The 13,973-nt window shown below is 37.8% G+C and overlaps 1 protein-coding gene across 2 annotated transcripts in view; it reads right to left on the bottom strand.

The window, feature by feature from the left end:
* Positions 1 to 13,973, bottom strand: part of ap1g1 (adaptor related protein complex 1 subunit gamma 1) — a 113,319-nt gene that overhangs the window by 64,161 nt on the left and 35,185 nt on the right. For both annotated transcript variants that reach the window (XM_043706825.2, XM_087995841.1), the window contains exons 6-12: positions 12,917 to 12,993; positions 9,582 to 9,677; positions 7,674 to 7,754; positions 7,098 to 7,196; positions 4,545 to 4,600; positions 3,005 to 3,118; positions 1,147 to 1,287 (exon numbers count right to left, since the gene is read on the bottom strand). In XM_043706825.2, coding sequence (XP_043562760.1) covers positions 1,147 to 1,287; positions 3,005 to 3,118; positions 4,545 to 4,600; positions 7,098 to 7,196; positions 7,674 to 7,754; positions 9,582 to 9,677; positions 12,917 to 12,993 — 664 coding nt within the window. The remainder of the gene's footprint in view (positions 1 to 1,146; positions 1,288 to 3,004; positions 3,119 to 4,544; positions 4,601 to 7,097; positions 7,197 to 7,673; positions 7,755 to 9,581; positions 9,678 to 12,916; positions 12,994 to 13,973) is intronic.

Raw genomic sequence — 13,973 nt, 5'->3', positions numbered from 1 at the left:
ACCATCACTTTTGGAGTGCCACAGGAATTGGTGTTGAGGCCTCAACCATTTACAAATAGTATCAATAACTTGGATGAAAGGACAATTTAGTGTAGCAACATTTGCTGACAAAACAAAGATAGTAGGAAAGCAAGTTGAGCAGGACTTAGTGTACAAAGGTATTTGAAAATGTTAGACAAGTGGACAAAAATTAGAGGAGAAAGGGAGGACTGCAGAGGACTGCAAAGGGAGAATTCCTGTTCCTTGGATGCTGCCTGACCTGCTGCGTTTTTCCAGCAACACATTTTCAGACAAAAATTCAGAGATGGAGTCTAATTTAAGAAAAATGTGAAAATGTACACTTGAGGAATAAAAAGCAGACCATTAAAATTGTGAGACACTGCCAAAATGCAGAGGGATCTTGGTATCCTTCTACATAAATCAAAATAATTAGTATGCAAATACAACAAGTCACTAGGAAGGCAAATTAAAACTTAGCCTTTACTACAAGAAATATAAAATAAATGTTTGCTACAACTGTACAGAACAACGATGAGATCTAGAGTATGCACAATATCTCAGTTTCCTTACTCAAGAAGGGATGCATCTACATAGAAGGTAGTCCACAAAAGGTTCACTAGGTTGCATTTTACATGAGGCAGAGCAAATTGGGCCTGTACTCATTGGAGTTTAGAAGATTGAGGGGTGATCTAATTGAAGAAAATTCTGATGTAGCATGAAAGGATAGATGCTGAAAGTATGTTTCCACTCACTTGAATCCAGAACTAGGAATCTCAGTTTAAAAATAAAAAGTTTCCCCATTTAAAATGGAGTGAGGGTTTTCCTTCAGGCTCATTAGTCTTTGGAAGGCTGAACTCCCGATTTTAGTGGAAGCTGGGTCACTAAATATACATGTGGCCAAATTAGATAGATTTTTGAACAATAGGGGAAAGGCAGAAGTGTAATTAAGGCCATAATCAGATCAACCTAAATCTTACTGAACGGTGCAAAGGTTAGAATGTGTCCCCTTACTCTTATTTGGCATTTTATGCACGTATAGTAGATGCAGGATGTGTTGTTTCAACCAAACCTGTGAACGTCAAATTTTATTGTTATTTATTTACAACTTTATGAAACATTGAAATAACTTGAAATATAAACCCGTACTTCTCTGCTGCAAGAAAGATGCCAGAGGCACAATCAGCTTTGAATTCAGGATCACACAAATCCAGGAAATAGAGCAATTCCTTCATCATTCCTCTAACATTATTTCCATTTACTAGAGCAAAGCTCAGTTCCATTGCACGCCTGAAAAGGCAAATAAAAAGGTGAAATAAGTTTGTGCTTTACCAGAATGAGAACCACCCACCAAATTTTCAACAATTTTTGTGGAAATTGACATATTTAATTTCATTTGCAAGCCATATGTCTGCAAAACAAATTCAATACTTTTGTTGAAGAACAAGTTAAATTTTGAACTCATTAACACATTGAAAGAGATCGCACAAATTCTTTCCAATATTATATCACAGGACCTTGGTGTGCAAACAGACCCTTTGACCCAACAAATCCACACCGATCCTCAAAAGAGTAATCCACCCAGACCCATTCGCTTACCTTATATTTACACCTGACTAATGCACCTAACCTACACATCCCTGAACACAGTGGGCAATTTAGCCCAGCCAATTCACCTAACCTGCACATCTCCGGACTATGAGAGGAAACCCATGCAGACACGGGGACAATATGCAAACTCCACCCAGATAGACAGTTGCACAAAGCTGGACTCTAGCCCAGGTCCGTGGTCCTATGAGATAGCAGTGCTAAACACTGAGCCACTGTGCTGCCCAATTTTGCAAAATACAGAGAAACCTCGATTATCCAAATATCAATTATCCGAAGGAGATCGCGAGGTCCTGATAGAAACATTACATGAAAGAGCTGTTTCAACCCTGATTGCATCTTTTGTTTACAATGATTAAAAACGATCTCGGCTCACTGAAATGCTGCCGAGAATAGTCCTGGACATCGATGGGAGCCCAGGTACCATCCCCAAATAGCTGACCTCCCACCCATTCCCCCTGTTCCCACACTTCCTCTGAAATTCTACATAGAGGAGAACCCTAAACCACCCTTCCCCAGATATTCTCTTTAACATTGTCCTGTACAGGACAGAGGTGGAACTTGTCAAAAAGTTGTGTGTCCGTGCGTTATTTGGAGACGTACCCACAAAGGCAGGACGGGGATATTGGTGTGACAGGGGCAGGTGCGCATGGCAGCCAGGGGCGCAGATGGGGGTCGCACAGTGGTTGGGGGCGTGCAGACAGTGGAGTTGGATGGGGTTGGGGGCGGGCGGGGGCTCACATGCGGTATGCTGCAGTCTCCTCTCCTGAACAGGGAGCAGACTTAACAGAAAATTGAGTCCCAAAGGAGAGGCATTGAATCAATTAACCAAATAATCAATTATCCGAACGAAATAGTGCCCGCCCATCTTGTTTGGATAATCGAGGTTGCTCTGTATAGCGTCCAAACCAGAAACATTAGCTGTGAGAAATCAAAGTTAACGTTTAAGATCAAACGATCCCTCTTCACAGATGCTGCTAGACCGGCTGAGGCTATCCAACAATTTCTGTTTCTGTCTGATTGTGCAGCATCCGCAGTTCTGTGTTTTTTCATTCAGGCGATTAAAAAAAAATAACGTGTTGCTGATTTCAAATTTGTCTACTATAATGTTTGCAACATCTTATTACCAAGCAGTTAATACCTTTCTTCAGCATTATCCACACAATACCAGGACTGATTCATTAACAGCATGACAAGAATAGAATCCATAGGGATTGCAGCAACATATTAAAACCAAATATTAAATAACCACACATCTATGACCCCTACATGCTGCTGAGATAGTTTCCAACCTTTGAGCCAATGAGATTCTCATATCATAACCTATGCATAATTGTATTATCTGCTATGCAAACGTAACTGTATAAATAATCTAAAGTTTTGAATTTGAAATCTTTACCTTTTAATAGATACATCCAAGTCCTTCAAACAATCCACGATTGTACTTCTATGTCTTTGGACTGCATTATGATCTGTTTGGACTGTTTTAAGCAGCGACGTCAGTGCTACATACCTTCAAACAGTGAAGCAAAGTTATACAAATTTAGCTGCGAACTATGCAAGTATTTACAAAACTGATCTGAACACAAACTAAACCAGAGGTGAATGATTCAACAATCACAAGAAAGGATATATCATCTCATGATAACTGAAGCTATAAATTAATGAAATAATTCTTGTCTACAAGACTTGCTGCAAAAGCAAAGCTTTTCATTTGAGTAGACAGAGTTCAAAATGATTCCCCTCCTACTGAACTTTCTCAGATATTCAAACTACACTCCATTATAAATCTAAGACTTGGATTTACATAATGCCTTTAAATGTGCATTGCAAGGCACTTTACAGGACATTTTGCACTGAGCCAAGTGTATTAGAATAGGAGGACAAGTGACTGAAAGGTTAGTCAAAAAGAAAGGATTTAAAGACTGGATTAAGGGAAGCGATATAGAAAGAAGCAAAGGTAATTCAAACCTTATGCCTTAAGTGACAAAGGACTCAGCTACTGATGGTACAGCAATTCAAAGCTAGGATCAACAAAAGGCCGACATTTAACTAGCAAGAGTTGGAAGGATTACAAGAACATACAGATGAGATAAGTAAGCTTGTACAGGGATTTCAAAACAAATTTTAAAATCAAGGCATTGCTGGACAGAGTGCCTATGCAGGTGAACATCAGGAATGATGGGTAAAACCAGCTGCGAGTCAACCACATTGCTGTTGGTCTGGAGTCACATATAGACTGATTTCCTTCCCTAACGGGAATGAGCAACACAGACTGTTGTAAAAACCTATCAAAATGGATTAGATGGTTGTTCAACATTTTTTTTGGAAAACGGAATTCAAATGTCGCCATCCGCCATGATGGGATTGGAACCAATTTCTCTACAAAATTAGCTTGGGGATCTGAATTAGTAATCCAGGAAAATTAGCACTATACCACCACCTCTGGATACAGAGCAAGAAGTTCATCGCTGCGTCAAGACCGCAAACGATCTGGCTCAAGTGGAGGTATGGACTTAATGGTCAAGGCAGAAACTGAAAACAATAGCTTGTATGCACGCAATATTTAGCTGGAAGAAATTTCTATCTAGCACTAGACGCTGAATATGTAACATGGCAAATCAGAAGCATTAGAATAGGTTGAGAGAAGTTGTATGGTGCTAGAGAAATAATTTGCCACTCAACTCACTGAGGGAATCCCAAAGCATTTCATATCAAGTGAATGTTTTTCAATTGGAATCACTTTTTTTGTAAGAATTTATATAATTAGCTCAATAGAAAGCATATTAAAAATCTAATAGACCCAAATTCATTGTTTTAAACTTGAGTTGCACTTTAGGTCAATCTCTACCTCTTTTATAAAAAAAAGATAGAAAGAAAACTATCCTGATTTAGCTATTGCAAATGCTGTTTACACAAGTTTAAATTAATGAACATACCTTATATTTTTGTCATTATTAAGCAAGAATCGTCCCAAGATATTTATGGCTAAAACCTGCAATAAATTAAAATGTGAAATTTAAGGTTAGTTATGTACAATCAATTTAATTTGCATTTAAAAGTTAATCACAAAATTAACTACAATTTTAGAGATTTTAATATTATTTGTTGCATTGAACATTGAAGACGAAACTCTCTTTTTGAGATGTATGACAACAGTCACCACCTTCTTGACGGTCTTAAAAGTCTGAAATCAACAAGACTATCCTTTTACAGATTCTGTCCCTTAAATAGTGGTAAACCTGAAAACCCTATGACTGTTCAGGATCGCTCACATATATTGTGACACTGATTTGGAAGTACTAAGGCTGTGGTTGCATAAAGAAAGTTATCAACTAACCAAACAAACTGAGTGTGCTGTAATAGAAATGTACCAAGAAACAAAACAAATGCACATGATTAACTTTTGACACTGTTACAGTTGCAGACACACAAGCTGAAATACTCCAGTAGTCATTTGGCAAATGGTGGATACAAGTTACTCGGTTTAAAGATTGAAAAAAAAAAGAGTTCCAAATTTAGTTCCTGAGGACTTGGTGATAATGATTGGCAGTTTTAGCTGTGTAACAGCTGGAGCTAAATATCACCAAATCTTGTGGTATTAGCACATCTCACTTTTCCAAAATAAAGCCGTAATAAAAAAGCTTTTAATTAATTGCCTTTCCTAATGATATTTATTTCTACACGAGTGCAGAAAATTAAGATGGAACCAAGTAAAACAGAGTAAAGCACTTTTTGAAAGGAGAGCTAAATCTGAATAAGCTAAATTATCAAAGTTAACCATAACATGAAACTTGTTTAGTTGTTGTGAAAATCAGGTCGAGTCAAATGTCCTCTTCATGAAAGAGAAAAGTTTGGATGCTATGTACATAGGTTGCCATAAATTATTTTAATAACATGCCAAAGGAACTTGACTTCATAATTTCAGATTGTTCAGTTTTAGGACTGCTATCAAAATATAAATGCTTTTATCCATGTTCTAATTATCTTAGATGGTTGCTAATAGCAAAATTATTTAAAATCTACCAGCGATCATAATCATCTGACAATTCCAGGTAGGGCAGCTCCAATTTTAAAATATTACAGTATTTCTGCAATAAAGTAGATCTGAGTGTTCATTGTTTAGATCATAACTACAACAGAATGTACTGTACTTTTTAAAAAATCTGGTCTTTGAGATTCATACAGTTTTGGGTTAAATATGTTGTGTGTAACTGCCTGAAGATTGTTTGAAGATGTTTGAAGTACAGAGGAACCTCGATTATCCGAATACCAATTATCCAAAAATCAGATTATCCGAAGGAGACAGAGGTCTCGATGGAAACATTACAAAGAAGTTTCCAACAGTGATTGTGACTTTTGTTTACAGTGATTAAACAGACAGTCTCCAAATGACTGACGGCCTGCCCTCTCTTTCTCTGGAGTTCTACACAGAGGTGTACCCTAAACCCTCCTTCCCCACAAACTCCCCAACATTGTCCTGTACAGGGCAAAGGGGGAACCTGTCAAAATGTTGCAGTAAAACGTTGCGCGCGTGACTGTGGGTGTGAGTGTGTGTGTGCTTGTGCGATTTGGAGACTTACCACACAAAGGCAGCTGCAGCAGCAATCTTGTTGGTGTCCAATCCAGCTGCCCCAGAGAGGGGGAGGTGTCACACGGAATTGGGGGCGGGAGAGGTATCGTGGATTTGGGGGCAGGGGTGGTGCTGCACTGAGTTGAGGGCAGGATGGGGGGTAGGGGAGGTGTTGCACTGAGTTGGGGCAGGGGCAGTGTTGCACGGAGCTGGGTGGGGGGGGGGAAAAAAAGAGTGTTACACGGATTTGGGGGCGGGTTTGGAGGTGGGGGGGGGGTAACCGAATATTCAATTATCCAAACAAAATTGTGCCTGCCCATCACGTTTGGATAACTGAAATTCCCCTGTACACCACCACCTGCAAGTTTCTCCCAAGCCATTCACCACCCTGATTTGAAATTTTGTTGCCATTCTTTCAACGTTGCTGGGTCAAAATCCTGGAATTCCCTCCCCAACATCGTTTTGGGCCTAGTTACAGCACATGGACTGCAGCAGTTCAAAGCAGCAGCTCACCACCACATTCACAAGTTCAACAAAGGACAGACAATAAATGCTGACCAGCCAGCGATACACACAGCCACAAGTGAATTTTAAAAACTTTGCAAACATTTTAGCTTTGTCTTTTCAAGGGATGTACTGGACTCCAAAGGTGACCGGTATGTGCATGTGTTCCCTTCTAAGCATCGATGTTGAATTGTCCATCAGCTTCATCATTGGACATGGTAGGATCACAGCACCATTACTTTCAGCCCTTTCCAAGTGAAGGATTTTAGCCTTTCCCAATTCATTTTTAAGGCAGAGTTGCAGAACTCTCATTGTCCCTAGTCAAATGTGTTACCTAGTCAAATTAACTATATTAATTTCAAAACATAACTAACTTGTACAGATTACAAAGGTCTGTTTATGTGGATCTACATACCCTCAATCCACTCTCCGATTTGATGTCCATAATTGTCAAAACTGTTTCATATAAAATTGCATTACCCACATTTTTGCTGGTTTCTGTGTTTGTTGCAACCTAAAAATAAATCAAAGTTCAGACCAATCAATACCAGCAATGTTCATTGTTTTTTTACTCAAACAATATTGGTAAAATTGGTGCGCACAACTTTAAAATCTGGACTGGCCCCAATAGTACATTTTTGCGGCTTCCTCGATTTGATCCAGTTTCAACATTGCTGACAGTCTTGAGAAGAGCAACACTCCAGGACCATTCAATAATAATTTTGTTTTCTTTGAACAGTGAAAGTAAAATTTCTAGTCAATATTAATCATATGCCACCCAAAAGCCACAGACAACTGACAAGAATGTTTTCAATGATTTATGAAGCAAAAAAGTACCTATGAATAAGTCTGATCTTCAATTGCCGATTTGGAAGACTACAGGATGAGGACCAAGCAGGCAAGTGTAGCAATCACATATTGACAGCAGATGGGATTGCTGATTGTTATAGGTACTACTGATTACATTAACAAGTTCAGATACTGTCGTCACCTGTGCAAGAATGTCATTCATGGCTTCACTTGAGTCGTCATCATTTCTACCCAACATTCGTAGTAAACGCAGTATTCGAACCTAGAATTATACAGAAGAAAATTAGTCTGAAAACAAACTTTTTTGTACTCAGATGAGGGGTATTATTGCTAGCTAAACTTAACATTTCTTCCAATGGAAGTTAAAATTCCATTTAGAACAATAAAGCAAAGCTTCTATCATGGTGTGTAAAGTTTGTATATAAAGATATACACACACACACACACACACACACACACACACTTCAATTTCACCAGCAAGTCTTGCTTTAAAACAACATTGATTTTTGGGTTATGTTGATGACTTATTGCCTTTGATAATGTGGTGCCCTCTTGAACTAGTGTAGCCATTTCTCCAATGCTGTTAGAGACAGAGCTCCAGAAATTATACATGGTGACAATAAAAGGAACAGCAATACAGCTTCATATCAGGATTGTACATTGTTTGGTGGGAGCTTGGAGACAATTATCTTATGCAACTGTTGCCCTGATTCTTCTAGTCATTAGAGATTAAAGGTTTGGTCTGTGAGGGCTTAGAACTCTTGGGAGCTTTAGGGGAAATCAGAAGAATCCTGTGAGCCATTGTGGCAAAGTAAAGAAAACCTATGAGCATTATTAGCGCAATGAGCATAATTAGAATTCAGAGGAATCCAGCCAGAATCATACCCATGTGGAAGCACTAGAGTGTAGTTGCCAGAATCCCCCCAAAGAATGCAATCTCAGGAAAGAACAGACTACTGTGAACTACTGTTGTTGAGACAATCCATGACAGAGCTGCCTTTTGGAGCGGGGGTGGGGGTTTTGAAACTATATCTTAGAGAGAAAAACTGAAATCCTTTGTAAAGATCTCATGAGTGATGATGACTCAGTCACACTAACCATATGGGTGAGTGCACAAAAATCCACAAGATGTATCTTAGACTGCATGTTATTTGAACGTGCTCAGTCGAATGTTTGACCCCAGTTTGACTGTTATGTTGGTCTAATGTTAACTCTTGATGAAGGAATATAATTTATGCATATTTACCCTCACATACACAAACTCATGTAAGATATGTAAACCTTTTGTCAATCATCTTTGTTTCTTTGCTTAATGCAGATTCATTTGTAATAAACTGGTTATTTGTTAAAGAATTATAGCTGACTTGTTTTTGATATTAAAATAAAAAGTCTGACATCTAAATAGTTATCATTGTTAAAAAAAAAGTTGGAATTCAAAAAGAACAATCAGTGGAAGAGGGAACTAGGAAAGGAATCAGTTCACCCCTCCAACCTTGGCTACAACAAACCCTACTCTGGAATCTACAAAACCCACCATTTCAGGCTCAAAGGCACCTGCCTGTTCCTAACAATGGGATTCCCTCTTATTGTTCCTGAATTTTACTACATCTTTCACCAACCACTGTACTCTGCATTAGTATAGAACACCTTCTCCAAAATTATTGAAATTGCTGATGTACTCTTTCCTGAATGTGTTTTTAAAGAGTCTACAATTTCAAACAAACAGCACACTATCTTTCCCACTTCCTCTTCCAAGTGGAATGGATAATCACCTACTAACTTGTCAAGTCGCACTCCCTGCAAGGTCAAATTAGACCGATTTGTTATTTACTCATTTATTTAGCTAAATGCAAAATCATCCAGTAGACAAAGTTACACTTCAGCAATTTTTAGCTTGTGTGCCTGGTGTATTGAAAAGCAACATTTCAATAGCTTAGATCAGATCTGCCATTGAAAATTCATTTTGTGAACAACATTGTAAAAATCTGGCTAAATACCACGACAATGCCAAAATATTCTGAACTGGCACTTCCCTTCTGTATGAACTATCCCATTAGGTTAACATTGTTAGGTACAAAAAAAATCTAACCTGAAGAAAGGGATCACTAATGCCAGAGACATCATGTTCTGGTGAGTAACCAGACATAATAAGGTTTTTCAGGATTCGAACAAGCTGAGGAACAAGCTGCAAAAGAAGATACATCTTAAGAGTCCAAAAGCTAACAAGCTTCTGATACTGAAACATTTCACATTAAGCAATGTCTTTTGTAAACAAGGAATATAACAAATGAACATAAAAACCAGTGTTCTCTTTTAAAAAAAATTCTGATGTACAATTGACAAGTATATTCTGTTAGTTTCTAATAGTCAGTTGTATGACACTAAGGATGTCTCTCCGCTCCCCTCACCACTGTTGCCATTTGGAATGCAATGTCTAATATTCTTAAAGAGTACATTAAAAAAAATCATGCATCTCAGATTTGGAATGTTCTTCCCTTTATTGACAGGTAATTTGTAAAAATCAATCCAACATGCAGTTGCAATTTTCTTTAAATTAGGAGGTTATCTTACCTTTTCATTCTAAAACCATGCAGCATTTGCAACAAGAGGATATGAATAAGAAAATTAAGTACTTGTTAGAAAACTGAGAAACATTTGAAAAAGAACAAAGTGTAATTTTTTCTGTAATACTCAAGTTCTGTTCTACCAAATAACTACTCAAATCTTCCATAAATTCTGTCCGTCCTTTATCCACAAAGGTCTTTAGTGACGGAAATTTGAATATATCTGAAATATGCATTTATTTTCATTTGACATAAATAATTCTCTTGATAACTGTCACTTTAAATGACTGCATATTGAGTTGATCAGAAATTTTCCATCAAAAATCTTGAGATTCTGAAGGCAGATGTCAATCAGAAACATGCATCAAACTCTCAGCAACAGTTGTGAAATATTTTGGTTAATCTGAATTTAGGTTGTAATTTGGAGCACAGATCATAACTGCTAAAAATTGAAGATCATCTTTCAGATGCTATAATTCATTTTGTTCAGTCATCCAAATTTGTTGAATTAAAGGGAGTACAAGGCTGGTAAATGCAATTACAACAAATGGCATTTCCGTTGCACTTTCAATATTGAATAAAAGCTACTGATCTCAAAATTAAAAATTGCAATTAGGAGGAAGGATATCCCTAATTTCCACTAGATTTGGGAGGAGAAAAATGCTGCCGATTTCATCATAAGCTATTCTTTTGGATTCTTAGTTGAATTATTGCCAGAGTCTGAAGGCTGCAAGTTCAGATTCCATCAAACTAACTAAGTTGGTAACCAATTTTTCCACTATGTGAAGACTGAGACCCGATCTGCCTTCTCTATTTAGCATAAAAGATCCCACGGCAATATGTAAAGAAAAGGCATTAAAAATGCAACCTCACTGATAGTCAGTCCTCTGTCACCAAAAAAAAAGGAAACCTGGTCATCGTGACACTGATTTTAGAACACTTACCTGTGCACTATGGTTGTTGTTTCCCTCAGTTCAATCACAACTATACTTCAAAATGTACATAAGTTTCCAAAGCTAAGCTTAATGTTGCTAGATTACAGTTGCTCTATATCTACTTGATAACTGATTAATTTAAAAGATTAAGGAGTGATTTAAAGAAGCAAGTTTTTACAATTTTCCTTCAGAACATTTAAACCTATAGGCTACATTTGATATCGCAAACCTGTGCTGCCCCCAAAAACAATCCTCTAGAGGTGCAGCATCCAAAGTTAGGTACATCAGAAGTCTAGCCCTAGTTCTCATCATTGTATCAACAAGTCACAAATTGCTATTCATCTATGCATCTTTACCTCAAAAATTAATTGCATGCAGGACCTTCTGAAAGTCCATGTGGCCAACTGCTATACATACACAAGCTTCCTCAAAGAAAATTCAGCTAGATAAGCAATACATGACCTACCATTCACAAATCCACACTTGAGTAAGTCACTATACTCTTACCAGACCAGATAGATGACTGGTTGTAATACGGGGGCCACCATACCTTAGGTAAGGAGAGGTTGAGAAGGACAGTCTTTCATCTAACCTCAGCTGGTAATGAGAATTGAACCCATGCTGTTAGCATCACACTGCTTCGTAATCTAACCATCCTGCAAACTGAGCTAAACTGACCCCCAGATCCAATTTGTTCTTCTTCCAGCATTTAGAAAAATGCTATTGCCTGAATAAGACCTTTTTCAACCACTGATGTTAAACTGCCATATTAGTCGTCATGTGCCTTCTCCCTCAAATGAGGCTGGAAATCTGTGGGTGGATCGGTCATCCAAATGGTCAGTCGGTCAGTCATCCGAATATATTCCCTGCCCATCTCGTTCAAACAATTGAGGTTGTTCTGTAAATGTTTCAGATTTCAAAACCCCAAAAATGGAAACATCAGGTTTTGGAGATCTGCTTAATCACAACTGAAAAATCCAATGTTATCAGAGACCCCTCAAATTCTTTTAAGGTTCCTTTGCGCTACTGGTACAGGTATACCGTGCTCATTTAACTCGTCTGGAATTTTTTTAATCATGATTTCAAATTTCCCCATTCAACATCAATAACTCCACGTAGTTAGCAAAATATTTTGTTGTTAGCTTTGAGATCCATAAGGTTTTATATACCTTTTTCCATCTTTCTTTGCATCCCTTGTTTCCTTTCTATAGGTGATCTCTAGCAGTATTAACCAACAATGAAGCTAATTAGGGAGATCTGTTTTATAAATATTATTCCTTAAAGAGGTTTCTTACCATTCTTAAGGTGCCATTAAAAAAGATCAGACATATCCAAAAAAGGAAATGAAAAATTCTGCATTCTAACAAAACTCTACACTTTTCCTCCATAAGCAAAGTAAAGTAGTTTTTCATGTGCTCCACTGCACCATGGAGAAACAGAGATAACACCTATATACTCAATTTCTTTAATGAGACGAAACAGCATGATTTAAGAACAGTCGTGGCCACCTTAAACCTACTTTTTCTAACGAATTAAAATGCAGAACCCATATCATTTCAAATCAAATGACAGAATCAAACCATGGGTTTACATTGTTAGATAACAAAAGTGATGTTTGCCTGCAATTTTGGATGAAATTTAAATTTAATCAATTATGTAATATAGCAATAAGCTCCTTCATTTCAACCAGAATTACCACTTGGATTTTTTTGCCCATGCAATTCAAGAGTGCAATACATTTGCTTTCCATTAACCTAGTTACAAACATAGTTCAAAAAGAGTGTAATGTTCGAGTGCATGTGTAAGATTGCATACTTGCACAATAATGAAAGTTGTGACAAAATGTTCAGTCTAATCCTTAAGCACAAATGTAAACCATATTATGCACAATTAAAGATGACAAACAAGAAAATATAGCCACTCACTTTCCTGAAGTGTGCTAACATGTCAGGACTTCGTTCACACATTTCTGTGAGTAGAACAACAGATGTGTGAAGGACACCTAGGATTGAGGGATAGGGAAGATGGAAAACATCACACTTGGAAATTCATATTTCAAAATCTATGCATAAGCAGTTATTTGTACATTAGATTAAATATCATCACAGCCTAAAGATATTTTACTTATGTTGAACAATTTGTTTCTTTCTTACATTAAATTAATGTTATTTTTAGTGTTTGAGGTGGTGACTGAAGTTGGAACTGAAAAGCAAAATACTGCTGATACTGGAAACGTAAAACAGAATTCTGTAGAATTCAGCAGGTCTGGAATATTCTCGTGATAGATGCAGAGTTCAAAATTCTTGCCTTGTATGATTCATCCTCAGAACTGAAAAGGGGTTGGTAACTTTAAAAACATTTGACGGAGTCTGAAGAGGGATGAAGGGAACGGAGTGTGGAGTTTTAGTGCAAAAGTTGTTAATGGTAGCAAAAGAGAAAAAGGAATATAAAAAGGATGGAAATAGTGTGAAAAGGACAGAATGGGTCTGCTCTACTGAGTGCAAAATAAACATGACAAACAAGAAAGGTTTAGGGAGGGATCCAAGAAAAATGGAGGAGAACAGATCATATGGTCAAGGTCTGAAGTTATGGAATTCAATGGAGCCTGGAAGGCTATGAACAGCACAGGTGCAAGGCAGTGTCTTTGTCATTCAAACTTGGTTGTGCTTCACTGGAACATAAAGTGGGCCCAGGATAGAAAAACTAACATGAGGTTACGACAGAAGCGGCACGTTGGCTCAGTGGCTAGCAGTCCTACATCAGTGCCAGAGACCCGGTTTTGATTCCACTCAGGCAACTGTGTGGAGTTGGCACATTCTCCCAGTGTCTGCGTGGATTTCCTTCCACAGTCCAAAGGTTAGGTGGACTGGCCACATTAAATTGCCCATAGTAGTTCGGAATGTGTAGGCTAGGTGCATTAGCCATGAGAAATGCAACAATTACAGGGATAGGATATGGAGGCTGGGTGTGGGTGGAATGTTT

Source organism: Chiloscyllium plagiosum, unplaced genomic scaffold (assembly GCF_037043375.1).
Source record: "Chiloscyllium plagiosum isolate Xiang-an unplaced genomic scaffold, Cpla_swu_hap1 HiC_scaffold_17, whole genome shotgun sequence".
Lineage (NCBI taxonomy): Eukaryota > Metazoa > Chordata > Chondrichthyes > Orectolobiformes > Hemiscylliidae > Chiloscyllium > Chiloscyllium plagiosum.
Note: the sequence above shows the minus strand (reverse complement) of the source record. Positions and strands in the feature narration are given on the sequence as shown.